The 26,360-nt window shown below is 51.3% G+C and overlaps 1 protein-coding gene and 1 long non-coding RNA gene across 6 annotated transcripts in view; one reads left to right on the top strand and one right to left on the bottom strand.

Annotated features, from left to right (window-relative positions):
* LOC149855163 (uncharacterized) overlaps nt 1-16,964 on the top strand; it is a 64,835-nt gene extending 47,871 nt beyond the window's left edge. The window contains exon 7 of the long non-coding RNA XR_016438652.1: nt 13,319-16,964. This is a non-coding gene — a long non-coding RNA (uncharacterized LOC149855163). The remainder of the gene's footprint in view (nt 1-13,318) is intronic.
* The window catches only part of GRID2IP (Grid2 interacting protein), a 51,696-nt gene extending 34,685 nt beyond the window's left edge, over nt 1-17,011 (bottom strand). For 2 of the 5 annotated variants that reach the window (XM_090023640.1, XM_090023641.1), the window contains exon 1: nt 6,255-6,346. In XM_090023640.1, the coding sequence (XP_089879766.1) occupies nt 6,255-6,289 (35 nt within the window). In that variant the 5' untranslated portion in view covers nt 6,290-6,346. Of the gene's footprint in view, nt 1-6,254; nt 6,347-16,942 lie in introns of those variants that run through there. The other 3 variants (XM_090023642.1, XM_090023644.1, XM_090023643.1) reach the window with 2 other exon arrangements.
* Between the last annotated feature and the right edge of the window lie 9,349 nt (nt 17,012-26,360).

The following is a 26,360-nucleotide window of genomic DNA, read 5'->3' as shown; positions in this document are numbered from 1 at the left end:
CACTGGTAATAAAAACAAGCATGTGGCTTGGAGAGAGTCTACTACTGACAGGTAACTGGAGACACAAGACTTCCAGTTTCCAAATAAACTCCATTTAGGATTTGTATCCAGTTTTTGCTGGCCTATAAACAGAAGTAGTGGGCCACATGCAGTACTCCGTCAGAGGCACTCACTCTAGCCACCATCTACTAAAGAACAGAGGCCAGCAGTGAAAAAGCTGATACCCCAGTGGCTAAAGGACAATCAAAGGGTTTGAACGACAATGCCAGGGGAAATGGAGATGGGCAGAACCCCAGGATCATCAGTCAGTGCAGGCCTGGAGCGACCAGAAGTCAGAAGCACCTGCTGTCTGTTTGGTGTCCCACGGGTTTGAGCCCAGGTCCTGGGCGCAGCTGCCAGTGCACTTGGACTGCCAATGCAAATGGCACCAGATGGTGCTCAACCATCCCAGCACTGGCTGGGTCATGGAGCCTGACTTACTGCCTTTCCCCCAAGGGGGATCCTGCAGGTCAAGCTGGGAGAGAGTTGGCAGGAAAGGGAGGCAGAAGCTGGCACCACTGCTGCCGGGCTATGCCCATCCTGCAATGGCAAAAAGGGCTCGCTGGCTGCACCACTACCGTCCACTTGAAAACACTGAAACAACAGATCACTGATCCTCCTCAGGGAATGCTGCGCGTCTCCACCGCAGTCGCTGTCAGGTGCTGGCGGCTTCACCTGTCCCGGCAGCCAGCCCTGGACGGCATCCTCCCCTTGCTGAGGCAGCTCTGGAAAAGGTGCTCGAGAAAAATGGTCAAATGAAGGGCGATGTGAGGGAGGGGGAGTGAGCTGAGTCCCACGTCCATAAAGCACGGTGACGTCTTTAACTCCCCCAGAGTGAAAGGCAGAGTTTGCAGCAACAGCTCAAGCAGCTCATCCCCATGCAGAAACGTGCCCGTGCTAAACAATTAGTAAATAACTCGCACCTTTGCAAAGGCTGTGGTCTGTTCTGGTGATTAAACGGCTCAAGGAGAAGCAGGGAAATGTTTTGGGGACAGGTGAGGTGCAGAGTTCACCCCGCTCCCATTTCAATCCTCCCAAAAGCATGGAAGTACAATCCCCCTTTCAGAGGGGGAAGGTGACACCCTGCTGCAGCAGGAACAGACTTCCCGGCCCTGTGTCAGCTCTTATGGAGAAGGGGCCAAGACTGGCAATGCTCCCCAGAAGTCAGTAGGGCTACTCCAATTTACACCAACTGAGATCCAGCCCAGGCCTTTCACCAAAAATCCCAGCGGAGGGAGAGCTCATGCTGCAAGCAGGCAGAAGGCAGCTTTACATGTGGCACTGATGCTTTACTCAGTGCTAAAAAAGACAAGCTGGCTGCTAGCACAAGGGAGAGGGCAGCTGACAAAGATACTCCTGCCTCTGCTGTGCAATGAGGTTTTCATCTTCAGAGCGCCCAACAAATGCTGACACGCTGACTACACCTGTGCAGGGAAGGGGATCCTGCTTCCCCTCGAGAACGAAAATGAAAAACTTTGAATTCTCTGCAACAGAAGGTGCTCGAGCCTGCCCACGCGCACACTCGCACAGCTACAGGTCCCTGACTCACCTAATAGCTAACCCAGAGTCAGCCCCTTGGAAACCCCGGGGTCCCTTGCAGAGGCAGTCCAGCCTGTGGGGCCGGGTGGGTGGATGGACAGGGAACCGGACAGGCTGCCAAGAACCACCTACCTGGCTGGCAAGCCTGTGTCAGTCCCCTGCCGAGGCTGCGCAGAGCCTTCCTCCAAATGAAGCTCCCTCGGGGCAAGAGCTGATTCTGAGGAATCAGCAAGTGCCAGCAGATAAAAAGGTTGTTTCACAAACTTTCCCCTGCTTTAATGATTTCCATGGTGCCTTTCATTTACACCGGGCAGTGCACACAAGGGCCACGGCACTTGCCTCCCAAATGCCCCCACCTTTGCTGTGGGGTATGATCACTGGGTAGCACAACGCAGCCCTGCAGCATGGGACAAGGAGCGAGCAAGGCACCCTGTCCCAAGGGGAGGTTTCCCACTTTGGGCTTGGCCCAGAAGCCAATCACTCCCCTGCTCCAACCCACAGAAAATAGAAAATGTGTCTGCACTAGCAAACACGGCTGAATACAGTGCCCGCTCCCTGCACCTCTAGAGTTCACATGTAGGTACTAGGACAGCGTATCTGCTATTGTAAACTCTCAGTTATGGCAGAAGAGAAAAGGCCTCTCAGTCCTGTCTGGCCACTGGACAGATTAGATCCCAATTAATTAATGCTTATGCAAACCTTGGGCAGGTTTTGGAGGGAAGCCCAAGCCCCGGATTCTTCCATCTGGAACCCGCTCCCCTGGTGGGAGAGTGATTACCAGGTGGCTGGGCATGGTCGTTCTTGCATCAAAAGTGCACCTGCTTGCAATATGCTTCTGCCGCGCTGCTCTCCTTTGTGCCTTGTGAACTGGGGACACCTCCTCCTCGATAACAACCTTGCACTGGGTTAGCAAAAAGCCAATGAAGGGATTGTAAGGAACCAGGAGAAAATGTCTCAGAAGATCCTGAATCGCTGTCAGGCCATGAAAGCCCTGGAACCTCATTAAAGCAGGGAGCGCATCCGTGAAGCTTGCTGGAAATCACGTGTGTTGCAGCAGAGGTCCCAACGCCCCACGGATTGGAGCCCAGCAAGATTCTGCTGGGCCTCACAGAAGCCAAGAGATTCAGCAAGGATCAGGTTTTTTATGCCTGCAGTGTCCTAGAAAGGTTCTGCATCCCCTCTCAGAGCCGCTTCATAAACAGGCCTTCACCATTGCTAACACGTGGATTTCTGGAGGACTTTCCCCTGGGAAGGCCCCCATCCAAGCCCCAAAACACCTGCTTTCAGATCACCCATTACCGGTCGCTCTGTACAGTGTTTCTTCCCCAGACAACTCTCAGACAGGGGCCAGGGCAGTTTAGAGCACCAGGGAAACTTGAAGCCAGGCCAGAAGCATGCACTGAGTTGCCGTGCTATGTCCTGTCCACAGTCAAGTCTAAGATGACGTTCCACACCAACCTACTATGCAAATCTCAGGGATGCCGCTTCTCCCCAGCAACGTGAAGGCAGGCAGGCAGCACGGAAATGGGTTTCCTTCACTTTTTCACACCGGGAAATCCTCTGAGCATTCACTGCTTCACCGAGGTTTGTCCCAGAACAGCATCACAAATGCTGGGGGGGCTCCTGGTACCTTCCGTGCTGCAGGACCAGGCTCTGAGGATGCCACTGGTGAACCAGAAATACCAGGGGCATCCTGCAAAGGGGAGAGGTGCAGGCCAGGTGCATTCCTTGCTTCACCTGCTAACGGGTATGTTCATCACAGGAATGGGGGTTTGACTTGTGCGGCTCACTTGACACAGGGAGCTCCGAGGGACAGATGAACAATTTAGCCTTCATTTGCACTGAGTCATCTCTCCAAACTTCCATAATTAGTCATCGTCGTCATTAGCTCTAGCCTCTTCCCTGGAGAGTCTCTGGCTGGCTCTGCCCTGCGCTGCAGAAGGCGCTCGTTCCGACAGCCAAATGAGCAGCGACCCCAGCTTCTGTCTCCCTCTTAGACTCTGCTCTTCGGGAACTGTGGAGCCGGGCCAGCGAGAACGTCTTGGCAAACAGCTCACATGCAGAAACGTCCCAGTATCATATCCATTTACGGCAGTGTGGGAGGCAGGCGGGAGCGACCCTCCAGGCCTCACAGTGCTTTATCTGTGCACGCATCAAAGCACTGCTCTGTGCAGCTCGTGGGCACCTGGGGCCTCAGGTAGCCCCTGCACCACCCGACTGCAGGCTAAAGCTATACAGTTGCTGCAGAATCAGAACAGGGACAATTCTCAAATGGGATGCCGTGACCCAGGTATGCCTGCCTCTCATGCTCCTTTCCACTGACTCGGTAACTGTTGGGCTGCTTTACAGCCAGGCTGAACTGGAACTGCACACTCTCCATACAACAACTACTGCCATCTCCCTTGCACCTGGGGTGGAGTTCAGTGCGCTGCCCCTGCCCTCCTGTCAGCAGTCCTATACAAAGCTCAAACCCTTCCTCACAAGCTCCCAGTATGCTACACATCACACAAGCCATCCCTGGGGCCTGGCGAACTCAGCATGAACGGTGCATGACCCTTGGCTGACAGCAGTCTCTGCACCTGCTCATAGAAAGGGGAAGATACCAGCTTCTGAGTTCACATAGTTCCAGGCCAAAATATAGAGAGGTCTGAAACTGCTGCTTGCCCCAAAGTTAGAGGACAGCTGTGCAAACCCTGTCTACAGCCAGCCCAGGAGATGGGCACGTTACCCAGAAGGAGAAAGATAGCATGGTGTCTGCATGCCCCTGGCCTCCATCTCTCCAACCAGTCTCAGGATGGCCAAGGTGCCTGTCACCAGGAGACTTGTGCAGCCTAGAGCGGAGCATGCCCTAAATGGCAATGTTCTTGCCGGCAATCCGGGGATTTGTCCTTCTTGCCCTCTGCTTCCTCCCCTCCCATCTCCCCGGCTGCTGGGAGCTGCCTCTACTGCAGGAAGGCAGCCTCAGACCTACACTGAAACCAGAGCATGGTCAGGGATGGGACTCGGTCTGGTCTCCTTTGGGGAGCTGTGGAGAGCCCTGGGCCCCCTCTCCCCATGTCTGACCCTAGGCCAGGACTGATGCGTGTCTTTGAACACCGCTATAGCAGAAAAGCAGGCCAAAGCTAATGCATGAACCAGACTGACTTGTTAAATGCACCTTGACTGTGAACAAGGACAGTCACATCTCAAGGTTTTATTTAGGGTTATCCACAATGAGCTAACAGATTTTTAAATGTAGCTGTCTTTGTTCACAGCCAGAGTAAAACCACAGTTAATATTATCTGTGTGAGGTACCATGCAATCAAACTCAGCGCAGTGCCTCAGGATGGACAGGTTCTCAGAGGGCTGGCTCAGCCTCGAACACGTCTCGCAGGCCCAGTCTCCTGCAGATCTGTGCCGATTGCCCGAAGGATACATGTCTCCTGCTCCAGAGCCAAACAGGCACACAGCAAGATGTCATCCCGATCACCATGTTATCTAAGAACTGCTTGAGTTTACTCATTTCTTTATTATGTGCAAAAGACCCACAGCAGGTGAATTTCTCAGTGATCATTACTATCCATATTTTAAAAACTCACAAGCTGGCAGTACTGATTTGTCTCTCTTAATAATGCACATTCCCATTGCTCCTTCCTACATCTTGCTAACAAGTTCCCTCCTCTCTTCCTACTATTATCAGTGCCCCATGGAGTACCTTGATGAAGACACTTCTTCTCCGGAGCAGAGTCCCTGAGTGAAAACCAGAACCATCTCGCTATATTCTGTGCTGCGTGCAGTTTCTAAATTGTGGGCTACTGCAGCCTAGACTCCCCCGTGGTGAAGGGTGACAGTCCTGACCTCCTGTCATTTACGGACGGGAAACTGGAACCAGCTCTGACCACAGTTGGCAAAGGACATAAACCTGCCTGTTTGCGCAGAACTCTCATTTAATTAGGATCAAGTCCACAGCTAAGAAGACCGACATCACTGGAGGTGGAGGAGTTGGAGACAGCAGGGAGAAAAGACCTGTTAGCTGATCCGGCTGATCTTCCTAGCAGTGCAGGATTGTTTTGTTCAGTACTGCGGGTGTTTTGTTCAGTCCTGCTTTAAAAATCCCAAGCAATGAACTTCCACCCCTTGCCCTGGGAGAGACAACTCTGCACCCTGGTACTTTCATCTGCCCAGCAGTTTTCTCTGATAGTTGGTCTCAGTCTTCCCATTCCAACTTCCATCCTATTGCTCCCGGATTATGTATCATCCTAAATAATTCCCCTCCATCTTCGGTGATTACAGCCTTTGGATACTTGCAGGTTATTATGATGTCTCCTGCATAGCCAAGCTAGACGCATTCCACTCTTTCAATCTTTCCTCAATCCCTACAGCCCCCTGAATTTTTTATTTTGCTTCTCCAATGTCTCAGTATCCCTCAGATAACATGGAGCCATGTTCCCAGTACAGTCACTCCAGAGCTACTTAAAGCAGAATTCTTATCTCCTGGCTTTGCAACATGATGCACAAGAGAATGTGTTTGAAGAATACAGTTTAATAAAGCAGCGACAAGAGAAGTCGCTGGTAAAACCAGCCCCGCACTGTTTGTGTGGGTGGGACCCATTAGTCTGCCTTGCCAAGGATTATGAGATAGTCTCATTAAAGCTAAATCATGCATTATATATGGAGAGACAGATCAGAAAACGTACCGAAAATGTCGAGAGAAACTCCGGTCCTTTCCCATTTGCAAGTGTGACAGGAACAAAAGGGAGACTCTTCCGATCCGTGTAAAGATGAGATACAGACTAGGATCACGCCCACAACATGCTCCGATCCAAACAAATACAAACCGCACGCCAGCCGGTGCACCCCTGCCACTTGACACCCCCTCGGTGCGGGGGGATCTGTATCCAGATGGAGTAGGTTTGCCTGGGAGCAGTACCTGGGATGACACTGCTTCCCCTTTCTTGTTGCCTTGTGCCTCGCTCCCTCTGTCCCAGAGCTCCAGTTTTACCACATCCTGAATTCCTCCTGGTTCATCAGTTCTGCTTTATAATGTCTGCGTTGCTTCCTCTCGTGCCCAGCGGGTTGAGAGATGCACCTGCCCGTGTCCCCCCCAAAGCAGCTATGAAGCCTCCTGCCTCCTCTAAAGCCGCAGCCCCAGTCTCAGTCTCCAACTGGAACTACAATCTGGCAGCATCGCTGAGCTGAAAGGAGGGCACTGCTCCTTCCTGAACTCCGGAGGGATGCTTCTGATAGTGCTAATTAGTTGACTTCTAAAGTGTTTCTGTTTAAATTACATGCCATGATAATGGGTGAGAAATCTTAAAGGAAAACAGCCACCAGCCTCCCCGGGTTGTTTCTGTTTTCAGACTCACGTGTTGGTGAGTCAGAGCCATCGTGTCTCAGGTGTGGGCGCTGAGGCCTCCAGGCTAGCGGGGCATGGGTTCAAGCCTCTCCCAGGATGTGCCCTCGTGTCCAGCCCCACCAGTAGAGGATGTATCACTAGACTGACCCTCTTCAGGCTGCTCTTCTTTTCCCCCTCCCAGCCATGACAGCTCTTCCTCCCCATGGGCTCCGGCCTCAAAACACTGATAATGGATCACACCCGCTCTGTTCCAGGCCCCTCTTCCAAGCAGGGAACAGGCTGTGCTTCTGCCCATCCGCACCAGGCCAGCAAGGCAAGTTCATGGATGCTGCGTGCTCGGAAGAGCCGAGTCACGCAGTCCGAGTGCATTGCTTCCTCTCACCTTCTCCCCAGGTGGCTGCAGTGACACCAGCACCGGTGTGGGCAAGAGAGGAGCAGCATATCCCCACCCCGCTCTGCCCAGGCTGTTCTCTTTGGCCAGGGCCTGGGAGGCACTGCTGACTCCATCTCCTGGCAGGGTGTGCTCTGCATCTGCTAAGACAGAGCTTTTTATCTCCTCCTCTCCCTCTTGTCTTCATATCAGCTCTCCCCTGCCCCTGCAGACAACCTCTGGGCCTCCTCTGCCACCATCTCAAGCCCTGACTTCCACTTCCCCAAGAATCCTCCCTCCGTTCTTCTCATGATCAGCAGCCCCCAGAACCTCTCCCCCAACCCTCGCCTGCTTTTCCATGTTCTGCTTTGAGCAGCTTGTGTAACTCAGGGCCAAAGCCAGCTCCTCCTCACATAAGTATTCCCAGGCACATCAGTCCCTCTCCTGATGTGCCTGAGCCTCCGCTGCTTTGCATCTTGCCGCGTCCCTTATGGGAGGTGCAATGGACTATAAACCCAGTCCAAGAAGTGTGAATGAGGACACAAAGTGCCAGGCAGTGGCAGCTTGCGGAGAGGAGCAAGGAAAGCTAGAGTTGGCCCTTTGTCTGCACCATGCCAAGCCAGTTCTGCAATACTGGAAAGTAAAATCTTTACTATTCAAAAAACCAAATCCCTTCATTTTAATAACTGCTCAGAGCCAGGTTCGTTCTCTCATGAATAAAGAAGGTAACATGCTTTCCTCAGCTGTCCATGTAAAAGATTATCTGCAGGTAGCTGGGACGGCAACAAGGATCTGTTTTATCACCACAACTACTAATATAAACCTGACCTTCAGCCTGTCAGCTGCGCAGGGAAACACATTCCAGGGAGGATTAAAATACTGAACTACATTTGGATTACATCTCCGTGGTGCTGTATAAACCACTACCAGCCCGGAGAGATGCCTTGGCCTTAGGTACCCTGCCATGTTCAAAACCACCTATTTGTACAAGGGTCTTTGCTACTGGAGCAATGCAAGAGGAGCTCAGGTTAGGAGTGTGAACAGTTTTGGCTAAAATCTAACGCACTTTTTTCCTATTTTCACCAGTTCTGGGGTTTCCCTTGATCAGACTCCCTTGTGGACCGTGAGCAGGCTCCCCTGCACTAGTCCACTGTTACAAATTCGACCCAGCCTGTGCTGCAGGTGACAGTTCATGTCTTTAATATAAAACTCAGGACTGAAAACTAATCTGCGGGAGAACTTCTGCAGGTCTCGAGTTCTGAAACATTCTCTTCTTCCTAAACCTTCCCTTGGGGCCAAATGCAATTTGCCAGCAGCCACTTCATGTTCTTCTTGCTCAGCTCCAAGTGGATCTTCGGCTGGTCCCACTAGGTTTTCACAGAACGGAGTCAGTGGAAGATGTGTGCATCCTGTGTCAAACAGTGGAAGCATCCAGGAACACTTCTAATGGTGTCATATAACAGCAGCATGGTTTGCCTTTGCATCACCATGAGGTCATGTCTGTCTATGGTACCAAAGAGGCAGATTCTGCATATGATATTGCTTCACACCCCTGCAAAGCAGAAGCTGTACCACAAGGTACCCTAGAGAGCTTAAAAGGGTTTATGGGAGCTCTTATTTGCAACCGCATACTATTAAAGAGAGCTGAAGTCCCAGAGCTAGCAGGCCTCTAGCCCAGCATTTTAATAGACCAGCAGTTCAATAGAGTAATGTCCCAAACCTCACAGCTGCTGGGGGTGTTCTCTCTTAGCTTGCCCAGGGACTAACCCAGAATCACAGAAAGATACTGCCCACCCTGGGGAGAAAAAGGACTGGAGAATCAGCAATATTCACGCCTAGAATCAGGCCATTGACATCAAACCAGCCACCACCATGCAGGAACACCAGGGCCTCTGCAGAGCAAGCTGTGCACAAGAAGGAGTTGCAAATGGAAATTATAACTTCAGCATTTGTGGCAAGTGCAGAACTGTAATTTTCACACAATGGAGTTTTGTGTGCACCAGACTATTATCCCCTGCTACAGACGGCTCAATAATTGTTCCTTTAGCCACAGATGTTTTGCAGATGTGACCATCATGTTCATGAAAGTGAAATGAAGGCACTTTTCCACCTGAAAGCGAGTTCTGGCTTAGGTCATATTATGCAATAGCCATCTGTAAACCATGAGTGGCTGAGAACAACAGATGACAGTGGGTCGAATCCTGAATTCTTAACCAGGCTTTTCCAGATCTTTACTTGTGCAAAGCTGTTTGAAATCAGCCAGAACTTAGGCGAAGGCTCAGTGCAAATGGGATCCGGTACCCTCAAGATATTAACTGATAAGATCTAAAGGGATCATTAAGATCATTTAGTCTGACTTCCTAGAAACACCAGCCCAAGAGTATTATACAGGAATGCCTGTGTCAAGTCCATACCTTCTGGCTGAGCCAGTCCTGAGTTTTCAGAGAGAGATGCCCAGTCTTGACTCAGAAGCACAGGGATGGAAAGGATCAGTCGGTCACAGAGTTTCGCGCCCAGCTCTCACAGGCAACTGGACCATGTAGCTCCTTTCAGGCAAAGACAGCATTGCAGGATCCTCCAGTGCCTAAGAAACTGCACCTTATCACCAGTCCAAATGTTTCTAGCCATTGCTTCTAGCCATTGGATTTTGTCCTACCTTTGTCTGCTAAACTGAAGAGCCGTCCATGATCAGGAAACTCCCCATCCCGTAGATGCCCATACACTATGATCAAGTCACTGCTTATCTGTCTCTTCGGTAAGGTTGGAGTGAGTGTTTTTAGTCCCTTGCTGAGATCTCTTAAGACCTCAAATGATTCTTGTAGCTCCTTTCTGGATCCTTCCCAGTTTTCAACGTTGTCTGTGGCATATGGGTGCTCACACTGGACACAAATGCCATCTACAATGGGAACCCCCCTCTCTACTCCTGGGCAATACATCCCTGTTTATAATACTGAGCAACTGCATGAGCTCTGTTAGCCAGAGCAGCAAGTGGAGAACTCCTGATCAGCGGGTTAGCCATCCTCCTTCTTGCACCTTTTATCTTGAAAGGCCCTCAAAGCAATTTTCAGCCAGTAGAGCGAGTCTGACAGCTGGGCACCCTCAGCATGGAAAGGGGCTGCCTTCTTCTTTCAGAAACCCCAAATCAGTCCTTTGGGCGGGGGGGAGGAGAATAACTTCAGCAGTTACAACTACAGAAGGAATTCAGGGAGGCAAAGTCTGGCAGCACCAGGTTAGGTGTGTAAGATGCACAGTGCTGCACTATGTCCCAGGTAGTTCATCAATACAGCACAGCCCTGTTTTCCCATTGCCCAGTACCTGATAGCTTTACAGCCATGTGGACAGTCGGAAACAAAAACACGGGCCCAGCACTCCCCTCTACTCCAGCTGATTCCTACTGTCTGGCATAAGATAGCATAGAGCGCTCCCCCGGCCCCGAGTCCTTGTTAAATGTTATGAAAGGCCAAAGCAAGGTTTGCTGCACCATGGAGAAGCGATGAGAGAAAAAGTTAATTTTTTTCAGAGCCAGTAAAACTGATCTCGTATGTACTTATTGACTCAGATAACTAGCCTAGGGCTGTCAAGAAGGCATCGTGGTCAGTGTCTAAGTAAGAGAGAAGGCACGTCCAGTGCCGTTACACTTTTTAGGAAGAAATATTCATCTGGGACTTCTTCCCTCTCCGTTTCCTCTTGCTCCCTCTAGTCCTTCTGCACAGGGGCAGAGGCCCACACAAGTCCCAGTGCAGCGAAGACCAGTACTTGTTCTGTGGTCGTGGTCCCTGCCCCCAACATTGAGGAGGACTGTGTATGATTCCCTTTTGAGTCCCTGGATTTTGCTCTGAGCATCAGAAGCAGAAGGACTGGCTTCCCTCATCCTGGGGCTGGTGTATGGCTGGTGTGACATCCCTGCCCCAGACGGCTGAAGTCATCTCATTAATCCCTTTTGCACAACTTCGCACTATGCTGCCTTCTGCTCAGAGAGCTATCCATCACTGCTCAGGCATCGTCTCTCAGAGCAGAAGGCCAGCCAGAGCTCCCCTGGAGCCACAGGAACACGCTGTGTTCATTAGCAGGTGACCTTCCCTATTAATAGATGGGAGGTGGGTCCCTGGGGGGCTCTCACTTGTCACTTGCATGAGCTCCAGACTCTAGCAGGAATCAGCAGAGAGGGACACGGGCTGGGAATGTGCCTCTCAGCTACTGATGCTGATGTAACCTTCTGCTCACGTAATTGAATCCATTCGGATCAAGTGGCTTTGTCCTTCCACTATGAAGTGTGACTCCCATGGTCCTGCTGAGAGGCAGGGACACGGCGCTGAAACGCAAAAGGAGCCAACGAATTCCAAGATCGGTCAGTACCATTCACAAGCTGCAGTCTTGCTCCGAGGGACAAGGGCTCGCTTGTCCCATGCTGCAGGCTGGCCCCGGAGCCCAGTGACCGCTGCCCTTCCCTGCTAGCAGCACACACAGGCTGTGGCCCATCTCCCCTTGCCCACAGGTTACCAGGAATATTCTATGAACACATGCACCCCATGGGCTAGACCACAGGGTCTGTACCGATGACTTTGCTTCAACCTCTCAGCAGGGGCTACAGTGCAATCCACAGCAAAACTGCTTCCTCCACTGCAGGCTGCCACCAAAGCCCTAGAACCACCTTCTCCAAGTCATTTTGTAGTCCTCTGCTTAATTTCCTGCCTCTCTCTAGAGTCTGGGCTGAGCTGAGCTAGCAGCAGCTGCAGACCAGCTCACTGCAGCCATCAGGAGATCAGGAGAGGGGTGAGAGGCTACTTCTGCAGACAGTGTCCATCACCCTCCCCACATCACACCTGCCTGCACTGAGGCCTTATGTTGTAGCAACCTGCATCTGGAACCACACAGGAAACACCCGGATCAGGAGGGAAGAGTCTGGCTGGGATCATGCACCTCCATGGGTTCTTGCACTGAGTCTGGGCCACAGCAGGTGACTGCGGGCTTGAATTCTGTGAACTGCCTGGGGCAACCCCAGCCTGTAGAAAACCTGCGCTTCATAGGGAACCAGTGCTGCCAGGAACCATCCCCAACAGCTGACCCACATGGCTTGCGAGACAGAAGCCAGCCAAGGAGGGCTCTGCGAGGGTTGTGTTGCATGGGGGACGTTTTGGCCCAGTTCATGTGCACAGCATGAAGCCAGGAGCGCAGGCTGACTGGCTCCCCTTGTCTGTTCGGCATGTCCTTGCCACCTCGCTGACACTGGTCCCTGCAGGCAAGTGCCGCTTTGCTGGTGAAACCGAGCATCTGCTGTCAGCTCCCACACACCACTTTGCCCAGCACCTTTCTCACTGCCATCTGCAGCTCCTTCTGCTCTGCTTCCCGCTATGCCCCACACACTGACTGAGCACCCACAAGGGCTCCCCGGGCTTGTATTTCCACTGATCTTCCCCTGCGTGGTCATTTGACCAGAAGCAGGGTTAGCAGGGAAGATGGCCTTGGACCCTGGAGGACTTCTTGGTGCAGTCCAGGGGCCAAAAGTGTAGAAAGGGGCCATCACTGATCCAACCATCCTGAAAGGGCAGGGATCCAGAGCCAGGATCTTACCTTCAGGCAGCACAAAAGAGCCTGGAAATAGTTTCCACGGGAGACCCGCAGGGCTCATTTTCTCCAGCTGGTACATCTGGTGTGACAGGGCAGATGGGGGTGTGCGAAGGCGTATCCAGACCATGTAGTGATCTGACAATCACCATGTGGCCTAGCAGTCCCTAGGGCCTGTTTCTGCCCGTATATGCTCTGCATTACACCAGGGCCAAAGCAGTCTTTGGTGGCTCCGGAGGAATGTTCCTGTGACTAAGGTATAGACAAAGGCACAGGACAAGGCACTGCCACACATCAGCCGTCCATGGGCCCGCTTTTACCTTACAGCAAGGGAAAGCTAACCCACATAGTCTGTTCCTCAGTGCAAGGGGGGCACTGTAGTCCTGTCATAGAATCGCTTTGTGACCTTGGCTGCGGGAGGTAACCTGCCAGTTCTTGCAGCTGTAAAATAACACTTTCCTCCCTTGCAGCAGAGCTGGGAAGCATAACTCATTAATACTGACAGAGCCAGCAGAAGCCTTTGCGTGGAAGGTGCTTTGAAGGGAAAAGGATGAAAGCTTGCACCGCAGCCCTTTGCCAGGTTTGCCTCTGGTCAGCCGTTCGCCAGCAGACTCGCACCAGATGAGAGCCGCTTTTGCAAAGACTCAGACATCAATAACTCCTGCTCATGTGCCGTCCTTTAATTCCTGTCTGCCAGGGTCTTCATGTCCAGCCAGAAGCGGACCATGTGCAAGCACACATGAGCACCGGGTGCTGTAGAGCCCCGGGGCTTAGCAGCCCCTTATGTGCATGTTGTGTTGCCATTTACACTGGCGTGGAGCAGCTGGGAAAAGCCAATGCTGGTGTGAGTGCTGAACGCAGTCTGCTCAGAGGCACATCGTGGCACAAGACACCAGGAAGAGGAGAATCTGAGGACTGGAGCCTGCTGTTTTTCTACCAAACATCTGACCAAACAGAAAAGCCAGGCAGGGGGCCTGGTTCCACTCTCAAGCTCACTGGAGAGCAGAGCAGCCCCACTGAGCACAGCAACATCATTCTGGATTCACAACAGTGTCAGCAAGAGGAGGGCACCGCTCAGGACAAGGGGCCCTATGAACCGGAGCGGAGCGGAAGAAAGGGAAGCCACTCAGTTGGTATCTGCAATCTGGAGGCCCCTCAAGGTGCCTTGAATATGTGAATCACAGGCCCCAGGAACAGCTAAAGTCAGGGTGCCGCCAGGTTGTGTGGTCTGGCTGAAGTCTGTTTAGTACAGGACTCAGGGGACAAAGTGGCTTTATATCACTTTTGTGCTTTCTTGATACCTGGGGTGGGAGCCTCCGGGGGATGTTAAGTCATCCCCAGGGCCCCACCAAGCTGGCTGTAATAGCTGTGTGTGCTCCCAGATGCAAGCCTTGTGTCCCTGCCATAGCCAGCATCTTCATTACCCAACAGGGCTCTTAGGCAAACCTGTTCAGAACCAAACTGCAACCACTGGACAAGATGAGCATAGCACTGGGGGCTGTTTGACAGTCACATCAAACTGGCTTCACAAGCCTTACATGGCTCTGTACCAGGCAAGCTTTGCATTGCGGCCAAGGATCTCTGCAGAACCCGCCTCCTTCTCAGGGCCGTGAGGGAGTACCTGTGGCCCTCCCACTAAAAGTGAAAAGCCTGGGCCCAGTTTTCTTCTCACCGCCCCACAGTGAAAAGCAAGAGTGGAGAGTCACCGTGATGTGATGCTGCTGGGACCAGGAAGCTGCTGGGACCTCTCACTTCTGCTTGCGAGGGGCCTGTATCGGAAGGGAGGAGGAAGACATCCGGTTTCATGGGAATAAAACCAGTCCAAGAAACTAAAGAAACGTGACCCCATGTCCCGCTCCAAGGAATGGCTGTGCTCTGGCACTGGGGCTGTCAGAGCACGCTCAAAGTGCTCTATTCAAGATATACTTGGTCTTTCACAGCTCCTCAGTATGGAGCTGGCGCAGCGAGCTCAGCTTCTCCGGACTCTTTTGTTAAGAGAAAGTCAGAACGCGGTTTGGATTCAGCAATTCCTTTCCAATGCAACGGTTCGAACTCAATTATAACATGTGACCACGCTGCAGGACTCTGTTATCCCTTGGATTGGCCTGACAAGACAGAGTAATATCTTGACCGGAGATTTCACACCTGGCAACAGTCGTCGTGATCAGTTTTAACTTTCTCACAGGGGGGACCTTCTAACACATTCACTCTTGCTGTCCCACTGCAGATGCTTTTCCTGGTGCCCTACTTCTGCTTTGGGGCAGTGCAACACATGTCCAGATATGCGATTAGCAATTCCTTTCTTTTCTTTTTTTTTGGAGGGAAACAGACAAAAAGAGGTTTTTTCTTCTTTATCTCTCCGGCTATTCACAGACTTTCAGAGAGGATGTGCATGGCCTGGTAGAGGAGAACGCTTTGTTTAATTTGTAGTTCTAAATTCTCTACAAAATCAGCAGCAAGGAAGCGAGTGGCTCCTGCAGGGATATTGTTTCTATCTCTTGTAAGCAGCAATTCAGAGAGAGAAAGCATCCATCATATCTCAGAGGAACAGAGATTTTGGGAGGGAAAAATATTTCAGGCATTAAAATATATAAATCCGGATGGCTGAGAAGAAATTTCTTACCCGGAGACTCACAGATGGCTGGAAAATGCTAATACTGGCACACTCTCGGCGACTCCATTGCCATGAAAAACAAGCTGAGAAAAATAGATTGTGTTTGAACCATTATTAAAATGAACTGCAAGGAATTTCTTCAGTCATGGGAGACCCCCCAATGGGCAGAGGTTTTTTTTTCTTCCAGAGATCAAAAGTGACTGTGATCAAAACAGCGCACACACACCCACCCTGCTGCCAGTGGGCACAGTCGGGGAGTGCGAGATCTGGTGAAATGGTGGTGTTCTCCCTCAACAAATGCAAGATGTTTCAAAAGATGCACAGACCATTTACAAAGCAGAAAGTACAAGCAATGCGCTGTGACTGAGCACAGAAGAAACCCAAGGCAAAGGCTCAAAGAAGGCACGGATAAAATGGAATCATCTACACGATGTCTCTAGATTTATCACCTAACGAACAAATCTGCCCAGAGGCCGGGGGAACAGCCCCAGAGAGGATCAGCACCCCACTGTGCTCTACCGCGCATGCACATCCAGCCGTTCAAGTCTCATGTTTAAGGGACCGCATAGACTTAAGTAGGGCAGACAGTTAGACTTCGGTGAGAAGAAGCACTTACAAAACTAAAAGCCACAAGAAGGTGTCATCCTATGCTGTGCTGATGGGAGTTGCGCATATTCATCATTGAACAACCCGGGTGAAAAGAGTTGTTTGCTGCATCTCAGAGTGACCAGAATTGAAACAGATGTGGCTGATGTTCACGGTCCAAGCCGAGAGAGGCAGAATGTGAACAGAGACCAGAAACAGCAAGGGGGAAACCAGACTGATGAGGAATGACAGTGCTGTTAGCAGCCCAGGCAAAGAAGTCTGCTTCTAACGCATTGGGCTTTTTTTTAATTGCAAGTGTTCTTTTAAAGCAGCTGGAAAAAAGACAATTCAGTCATTCTGAAACAGCCTCCTAATGGTACCCTTCAGCCCGAGAGGCACTGCAGTGGCATTGCTGAGACTGAAACTCCCCAGGGCCTGGAAACAACTGAGAAAGGAGAGAGGAGCCGAGGCTCACATGCTGCCAGGGTCCCAGGGGGCCCCAAAATAACCTAAAGCACAGCACGGTCACCTTCTAATTTGAATGCACAACAGTCCCCCCAGCCCCAACACACACATGCACACGCACGCATGTTCAACAGGGAAGCATTCTCTGGCTTACAGCAACCGCTCTGTGAAAAGAACAAGCCAGACATTTCCAAGTGACTAAAGAATACAAAGCAAAAAGTTTCCCCTCTCTCCCTCTACTCCATAAGTCTCTCTGAACCACTGAGCCCCTGGTGACACGCTCCCATATGCTGCTAAGAGTTAATTAACTTGCACAGCCTCAGGTATTTGACAGTATCTGGTGCTGTCACTAGATTGCAGAATTAAATGGTTAAAAATCATCCCAGTTCCACCCACCTGGTCCCCTGGAAAGGTCTTGATTGTCACTTACCCAAGGCAGCTCATCTTTCCCTCTCGCTGCTGTATTTCCTCATCCTTGAACAGACCTAGAATTGTGCACTTTTACTATAGACACCAAGCATATGGGCAGGGGGACTGAGCACTGGGAGGACTTGGCACAGCATGTGCATTATCCCCGCTATCCACAACCACATGGATGGAGGAAAAGTCAGCAAATTAAAATCTGCAGGAGCTTAATTCTGGATAAACGGGTTGAAATCCATTTGAGCTTAAGAAAAAAAACCCTCAAGCTTGGGATGGAGAGAAGAGCGGAGGGCAGAGGATGCTTCGCAGACTGTCGATGTGACTGTGCACTGGATCGGGGGCTCCTCAACTATCCTGTAAACAAACACCTTGCAGAAAATCGGTGCAATCACTGGGGTGGGGTTGGAATAAGGAGGGGACATGTGGAGCAATCAAAGGAGAGCCAGCAGCAGCAGCAGTGTCCCAAAAATAAATACAGCTAGTGCAGAGATCCAATCAGGCTACAGCAAGGGTTAGCAGCTAAACTGGGGATTTATAAGCTGCATTCCTTTACATACGGTACATGCCAGTGCGCAGAGAGCTGCGTCGCATTCAGAGGTGCAGCTTAGCCAGGGCAAGAATGTGCTGGGGATGCTACAGTCTGGAGTAGGGACAGGAGTGGAGGGGTGAGCCCCTACCCACCCTGCCACACACACAATGCACGGGCCCGGGAGGCCATACAAGCAGAGAAACTGCCACCATCTCACGGCGGGGTGGGGGGAGCAGAGAGACCTAGTGAGCCCCCTGCATGGTGCAGAGTGGAGCTTGAGGGTTGGACAAGGAAGTAGGATGTGGATCCACAGACCTAAGCTTTCCCGTGGAGAGGATACAAGGACCCCCACTGCCATTCCAGCTCATGGCCTGGACAGTGGCCTTTGCTCTGCTCATCTCCAGCACAGGTAGAGTAACAGGAAAAGCACCGGTCCCTCTGCTCCACTCCACCCTGACCTGGAAACCCACCTCCTGCTGGCTCAGTGGCCCCCTCAGCTGTTGGCCTTTTGCCTGCGGCCCCTCGCAAGACAAGCCTCTGCTTCAGGCTGGCCTTCAAGGCAGAGGGAGAGTGGCTTGCTTAAACATATTTGCAAACAGCTGGGGACCTGACAGAAAGGTAACAATCCTTTCACCGGCTCCATACGCTTGGCCAGGAATGCTTGCAGATGTGACAGGCCAGCTGTGCTGGGTGGATTGCCTTTGCCTAGTCTGGCAAGGCTGAGTAAGGGCTCCACGTGCTTGTCTAGGAACAGACCCATCTCCAGCAAGGAGTTCTCTTCTGCCACAGACAGTCTTGTCTAGCAAGCTACCACCAGAATCCAGGCCCTTCATGTCACCTGGGTGGTGCACAGGAACCAGAGCAGACGCTGAATCCAGCCCACAGAGTCAGCCCGGCAGAGGCAACTGATTCACTGAAAAAAAAAATCAGCAGGGGCAGCTCAGACGTTACAAAAGGAAGAGACATCAAATGGCTCATGCTTCCAGCCAGGCATCTGGGAAAGCAGAAACTTGATTTCCTTGCACTTGGCTTCTTAAGCAGCATTTTCTCTCCAATTCATTTAATTAAGATTAGATGGTAAGTCTCTGCCCTGAGCTAAGTATTTCATTCACATTAAGCCAAGATTAGCTTCCCGACACACTGAGCCTCCTTGCCCCAGCCTCGGTCCTATCCTTTCACACCAGGCATGGGGAACGATTAAGGGCTTTTTTTTAACCAGTTATTTTCCAAGGCACAAGAAACATAATTTGAAGCTGCCTTGATGGTTTTGCCCTTTTGGGGAATCAGATGCTGAGCAGTGACAGTTCTGACTGAGCCTCAAATGCAGGCATTATCATCAGGAGAGTCCATAGGGACAGTGGCTCTCCTTGACTTCAGCCCCTGCCAAGACATGCTGTGCATCCTGAAATAAGATGAAGAGGGAGGGAAACCAAGGACTGGCACCACTCAAAGGGCTTGGGGGTCCAGATGGAATCAGCACACAGACGTTCAGAAGCTTATTTAAATCCCTCATATGGAAAATCCTACAGTGGTTCAGAAGGATAAAGACAAAAGACCTCTATAGAAGTGACTTGAACCCCTTACAGAATTTATCAGAGAATAAGATCTCTTCTACAGTTATTTTCCCCTAAAGTTCAGGTTGGGGTGAATTTAGGTGAAGGCTGAGCAGGTCATCCTTTAATCTCTGTTTTATCCAGGCTGAATCGCTTGCAGACAGATTCTCTTGTCTGTCCTGACAGCCCCATAGGATTTCAGTCACTTACATTTTGCATCCATGTTTCTATGTGCTTTTAGTCATGGTGACTCTCAACAGCTGGAGAGCAATTTTCACAACTGGATCTCAGAGCACCTGACAAAGATGGGTAAGAATCATTGTACCCTGTTTACCAATGAGCAAGATGTGGCCAGAAAGATGAAACGACGTCTTCAAAGTCACAGAGCAAGTCGGTGGCAAAGCTCAGGATACCACTCAGGGCTCCAGCTGGCTTGCACACTGAAAGAACCCAGAAAGGGACAGCCATAGCTGGACATCTCCCACTATGCACCCTCAAAGTGAAGAAAATTCCTCAGCCCATAAGCTCCTTTACTGGACAGTTCAGTCATGTCCTATGTGTGTACACTGTCCCGTACCCGAGGGTCTGGATTGAAATAAAAATGAAAGTCCATATCTTGTAATGTTCTATCTTATCTTCCAGTCAAGGCTCTTTCATAGATTCATAGATGTTAGGGTTGGAAGGGACCTCAGTAGGTCATCGAGTCCAACCCCTTGCCCAGGGCAGGAAATAGCGCTGGGATCAGATGACCCCAACTAGGTGCTTGTCCAGTCTCCTCTTGAAGACCCCCAGGGTAGGGGAGAGTACCACCTCCCTTGGAAGCCCATTCCAGATTCTGGCGACCCTTACTGTAAAGAAATTCTCCCTGATATCCAACCTAAATCTGCTCTCCGTCAGTTTGTGGCCATTGTTCCTAGTTACTCCAGGGGTGCCCTAGTAAATACAGCATCTCCTATTCCCTGCTGACCTCCCCTGATGAATTTATAGGCAGCCACAAGATCATCCCTCAGCTTTCTCTTGTGAGGTCTGAAGAGATCTAGGTCCCTCAGTCTCTCCTCGTAGGGCCTTGCCTGCAGGCCTCTGACCGTACGAGCAGCCTCCTCTGAACGCTCTCCATGTTGTCCATATCCCTCTTGAAGTGTGGCGCCCAAAACTGGACGCAGTACTTCAACTGCAGCCTGACCAGTGATGCATAGAGGGGAAGCATCACCTCACTGGACCTGTTCAACATGCATCTGCTAATGCATGATAAAATGCAGTTAGCCTTATTGATCATTTCATCACACTGACAATTCATGTTCATCTATGACTCCAAGATCCCTTTCTGCTGCTGAGAAGGTCATCCCCCAGCCTGTAAGTGTGTTGGTGGGTCTTTTTGCCCAGGTGCAGCACTTTGCACTTGTCTTTGTTGAACTGCATCCTATTTCGTTCTGCCCATTTTCCCAACCTGTCCAGATCTGCCTGGATTCATTCCCTACCCTCTGGTGTGTTAACCTCACCCCATAATTTGGTATCATCTGCGAACTTGGCCAGGGTGCTCTCCATGCCCTCGTCCAAATCACTGATGAAGTCCCTGAACAGCACCGGTCCAAGGACCGAGCCTTGCAGGACTCCACTGCCCACATCTTTCCAGGTTGATATCGACCCGTCCACTACCACTCTCTGGGTGAGACCCCTAAGCCAATTTGCTGTCACCTGACCATGTAATCACCTACATCACAGCCTATCAATTTATTTACAAGAACATAATGAGATACCGTATTGAAGGCCTTCTTAAAGTCTAGGTAGATGACATCCACCTCGACTCCTGTGTCTAAGCATTTTGTGACCTGGTCATAAAAAGAAACCAGGTTAGTCAGGCAGGATCTACCTGCAATGAATCCATGCTGATTTCCTTTCAGCATTATTTCCCCTGCTGGGCTCCCAGAAATGTGATCCTTACTGATTTGTTCCCAGAGTTTTCCCAAGGATGGAGGTGAGACTAACTGGCCTAACTAACTAACTAACTAACTGGTTCCTCCCTTCTCCCAGTCTTGAAAATAGGAACTACATTGGCCCTTTTCCAGTCCTCTGGGACCTGACTGGAGCACCGTGAGTCCTTAAACAGCCCTGCCAGCAGCTCTGCTATGACATATCATGGGCATCCCAGGAGGTGGGAGGTGTCTCACAGATGGCACAAAGCGGAGTGACCTTTTACAAGGTCTCACAAAGGCCAGAAACAGATTGCCAGTCTCCTGCCATCCTATACTGGGCACTAGTCCCTGCTCCCCCCTCCTTTCCAAACCTTTCTGGATAAGCAGCTAAGCACCCAGGCAGACTCCACATGGCAGGAGGCTTAGCTGGACAGAGAACAACATTCAGCTAAAGGTGACAAAATCCATGGTGAGCACCAGGAATATTTACATGGCAGTTACGGTTGCCTCGCCTGCAGCCTGTAGGAGTGGCCCTGGCTGAGACTGGACGCATCATTGACATGTGACCTCCTGCTTCTCGGTGCAAAGGAGCTTTATACCCTTCTCCCCGAGGTACAAAGGCGCTTTGCCTTGGGTGCCCGGTTTCTGAAGCAAAAGGAGAGCATCTTCCAAGTTGCAGCCTACCCATTCTGACTGCTACCAGCTCAATGAGAAGCAGGAGTTCAGACACACAAGAGCTGCTGATGAAAGGGAGCAAGTATGGAAGGGTCCAGGGAGGCTGAACGCAGCCGTAAGAGCCTGCCCCCTGGTCACATCTCAAAGGGCGCCCGGCACTCCTGACTGCGTAGTGAATGCACATGGTACTGTGACCATACATCCACTGGCAACATAGGGTAATGCTGATGGGCAAGGCAGGTGAGACAGCATGCATCACTCCCCCCACTTTGTGGCTCCCACTGCTACGGCTTCGGAGACCCTGGGCGCAGCACACCGTTGTTATGGTAACGGTAATATCTTACAATTCCACTGATTAAAGGAGGAATTGGAAAGCCCGGCCCGGAAGGGAGCCAGATGGAGACCCGATTCCCTAATGACCATCATCCCTCACTGGCCATAATCCCCAGCACGTGTCCTGTGCAGTGGCAGCCTCCGCTGCAAAACAGACCCACACTGTTTGACCGCAAAAAGAGCACGCAGCCCCCGCTGCACAGGCTGGGGCCTGCCCTGGTTTTGATCGCCACAGGGCCACTTCCCTAGTCCCAGTCATGCCTGGATTATACTGGCAGACCTGGCCGTTCAGAGCCCTGTGTGTGGCGCATAAACCCCTACCTGGGCCGAGTGCCCCTTACAAACAAGCAGTGTAAAGTGGCTGCAAAGGAAGTGCACAGGGCATTTACAGTCATGGTCAGAGCAGCGTGAAACCCTTAGAGTAAGAGTCAGTGTGAACGAGAATCAGGCTCCCACTCTGAACACCTGAAGAGACTGGGCACTTGTGCAATGGTGTCTCCCCATGCCAGCCCCCAACAGCTGTATTGCAGCCTCCTCAGGCGACGGACGGCAGGTCAGACCAGGCTCTCTGTCCCTCACTGAGGAAAGGAGCTTCAAAGGCAGCCATTTTCCTGCCTAACCTTTCTGGAAGGCTTCAAGCTGTGCTAAAAGCACTGCCTCAGAGAAAACAATCACTGTGACTGTGAAAGAACCAGCAGGTGGGGAACGAGTTGGGTACAGAGCCCAGGCATGCACAGGCAGCCTGCGCAAGGTGTGCACACACCCACGCACACCCACCAGCCTTGCATGTACACTCACATAACGTACACCACCCTTGGTGCACAGGCACAAACACCCTGCACACACACAAGCACAACGATGTACACCGCATCTCCTTATCACCCAGACTCAACAAACCTGCCTCCCACATACACACATGGATGGGCAGGGAAGCAGAAAGCAGAGCAAACTGAGCTCTGGTATCTCCATACTTCACTGAAGACACTCCCTCTGTTTACTGATAACCATGCTTTCCTATCTCAGATCAATTGGAGAAAGGCTCTTGTTCAAGAATTAGGACTTGCTGCATGGAACAGAGCGCCTCAGTGATTACAAGCTGGCAGGGGGTTTCTGCGGGGATGGGAACTGCACTAATTATGCAGAGCCCAGCTCCCCACTGCCTTTGGCAGGGTGCAGCGTTCTGCACCAGCCGGGCACAGATGCAAGTGACAGCACAGGGGGCAAAGCAGGGAGAATCAAGCCAAGACGGACAGAGGTATGAGAATAGTTTGTGAGCTTCCTTCTCCTTTTATTTACTCTGGTGTAAGTCAGGAGAAACCTACTGACTTCTGTGCAGTTATGCCCAGGTGTCACTGGTATAAGTGAGCAGAGAACTTGCCCTCAGAAGATTTTAAAGGGTGCAGGTACTGAGATGAGACCTGCACCATTTTGGGTAGCACAGGGAGTGAGGCCTCCAATAATGGCTGAGACATGAGGTTAAGCAAAGGGAGATCTAAAACAACTTCCTTGCTGGAGAGATGCACAGGTCAGGGAAGAATCTCCCAAGGGAACTGGACTCAGGCAGTGCACCAACCTCTCACTGTGCACTTGTATCTACCCACTACTGAACCTTGTGGTCTCTATAGTGATTGCTTTGGATGTCAGTAAAACAGCTAAGCTGGGGCCTCATGAACCTTACAGGGGGAAGAATCCAAATCCTTCTCCTGTCACTCACAAGCCCTCTCTCAAGGTATTAATGGTGCCCTGGTCTCTCCTGCTGCTTTCCTGTGGCACACTGTAGGGTTTTGGGTGGTAAGGGGTTGTATTAAAGACCCTAAGTTCATCCTGGGGTGCTTTGGGCTGTGACATATGTGAAGGGACAAAGGGGATGTTCTCGTGAACCATTCTGGACAAATATGACACAATTGCCTGGAATCACTGGGGGCAGGATGACCCTTCCAGTCCTCTGTTCAAAAGCAATTCTCAGCACTGCCTCCCACAGCAGGCAACATGTTCCTGCATTGTACAGGGGTTAAAATGCCCCATCTAGCAGAGGACTGGAACGCTAGTCACTGGTGGCCAGATCAGCCTCTGCACCCAGTGGTTCCCCTCCAGAAAGCAGCTCAGTCCTGTGAATAATCTGTCCTTGTGCAATGCTGAGTAAATCTCAGCTGCACACTGACTTCGCCTGATCCTATCTCAGCTCAGGTGAAAGTTTGCTGCCCTTGGCAGGAGTGAAGATGGGATGGTCTCAATTAGGAGCTTGCCTGCAAACCTGACACTTTCCAAATGAGGAAGGCAAAAGGCTGGCAGAAGGAGCTACTGGAATGCTCTCTAATTACAGCCCTTGAGCCATCACGCACGTGTAGTCACCCCATGTTTTAATCACCAGCGGATCATGCAGTCATTACTGAGAGTTCCATACCTGATGTTGTCAATGAGGAGCTGGTGGGACTCACTGGTGAGAATCATGGAGAGGGCATAAGCCAAGTACTCCACCTTCCGCTCAGCTGCGTACTGCTTCAAGATCATGAATACCTTCTCCTTCACCTCTGGCTGGCCACCCAGGATTTCATCCACCTGTGTGGGGGAGGGAACAAGAAACATATGAATGGAGGGAGACACTGCCAGAAAGCTCAGCAGAAATAAAATCAGCAGCAGCACGTTCATCTATTTATAATACACGGACCAGTCAGAGAAGGGGAAACAATCTACTCATCCCCCCGCTACAAATTGCAAATGATTGTGGCAAAAATCCACAACTCCCTAAGACTCCACAGCTGTCACTGTGTGGCATGCTATCGTCTTGGAGAACTCTACAGCAACCGCAAGAATAGAAATCCTACTGCTCCAAATGCACAGGTTTCCCACGCACGAGCTAAAAGAGAACTTCCTTGTGGTGCAGTCTGAGGACACAGCTGAACAGTCCTGATGCCATGTCGCAGGGGGAACAGCTTGCACTGAAAACAGACCTTAAATCACCCCTTGGCCAGACTGTGACATGTCCTTGCTGTGAACTCTTGCAATGCTGCAGAGAAATAGGAAGCTGAAGCCTGTGCAGTAGTGGAGTACATGGAAAAGGGCTGCAGTGAATCAGTGGTTCCCAGGCACTGGGACATCACAGGTGGGACATGAGGCTTTTGTGACTGGTTTCTAGAGCCCTCTCTTCCCACCACAATTAATAGCTTTTATGCTGGTATTCAGCTCACTGCCCTGCCTTCTTACCACCCATTCCAGCCTGCTGTGGAGCCTGAGGAGGAGGTCATGATCTTGGCACAGATTTGAGAAACCCCACGCTCTACAACAAAAATGCCCAGGAGGCATGAATCGGGCCTAGGAGGAAGAGCTGGGGACAAGGTCTCAGTCTGGTAACTCTACAGCTCCAGTTACGTTAGAAAGAAAGAAGCAGCTGGGCAAGCTGGTGTATGGGCACCTTGCTCCTCTGACAGAGATGATTCAAGGGATTCCGCATGTGGGCAAATATCCTTCAGATGCAAGAATGCAGGAGTGGTGTCCCCCGCACCCAGGTTGTGTTTGCCTTTCTATGGGTGCAGGGTCCTGCAAATCCAAGCAATGTCCCCAGTCTTGCGGTGTCTGGTTCCAAACAGAAGTTAGCACCCACAGGCAGAGAGCTCACTCACCCTCCCCTGCCCGCGGAGTAACAGGGGCATCTGCCTTCCCTGTGCTCCCCAAACCACAAAGCACCTATGCCCAGCAGGAAGTAAAGTGCAAGGTGCAGGGGGAGAGAGGGCTTTACAAGAAAGAGGAAGTCGCTGCCTCCTGGCGCGCGTTCCACTTTGAAGCTCTCCAAAGTCAGTGATTACAGGCCCTGGTAACCTACATCACAAGCCACCAGGTAGTTGGCAATTTGAAAAAGCCATCATGTGACCACTTCTGAAATTCCCAGGAAGCAGCAGACATTTCAAGGTTATTAAATCTAGAGCAGTCAAGGCAGCTGCTCTCCAGCATACGTCTGCATCTCACTCCTGTCCCAGTGAAGTGCTGACAAAGAGCTGGGCATCTGCAGTGAGCCCAATCCTGGGGCTCTCCAGTTAAAGCTTTGCCAGAGCCAGATAGGACTTGGACCTGAAAGGAGAAAGTCCTGGGTGCCCCCAGGCTGCTGCAGCCCTAACCCCAGAGATCTAGCTAGCTGGAGAGTCCTCTGCCTCCCTCCCTGCCCAAATGTGGCTGGGAAAGAGACTGGCACCTCAGGGTAGCTGATTTGACAGCTCTGGAGCCTGAAGTCCCAGCTTATGCAGAGAATAGGTACAGGGTGGCTTGTGGCAGCATGGACCTGCCTTGCTGTAGTGTATAACCCTGGCCAGAAGAGGCAAGGCACGTCCATGCTCCGTTGTCCATTCAGGCCTTGGCCTCTCTGCAGAGACCTGTCAAGGAGGGGGCCAAGTATTACAAACTGTGATGTGGGCACCCCCCCACGAGCTA

This window comes from Crocodylus siamensis, chromosome 12 (assembly GCF_052110815.1).
Source record: "Crocodylus siamensis isolate JL-2025a chromosome 12, ASM5211081v1, whole genome shotgun sequence".
NCBI lineage: Eukaryota > Metazoa > Chordata > Crocodylia > Crocodylidae > Crocodylus > Crocodylus siamensis.
This window is presented reverse-complemented; position numbering and strand designations above follow the sequence as displayed.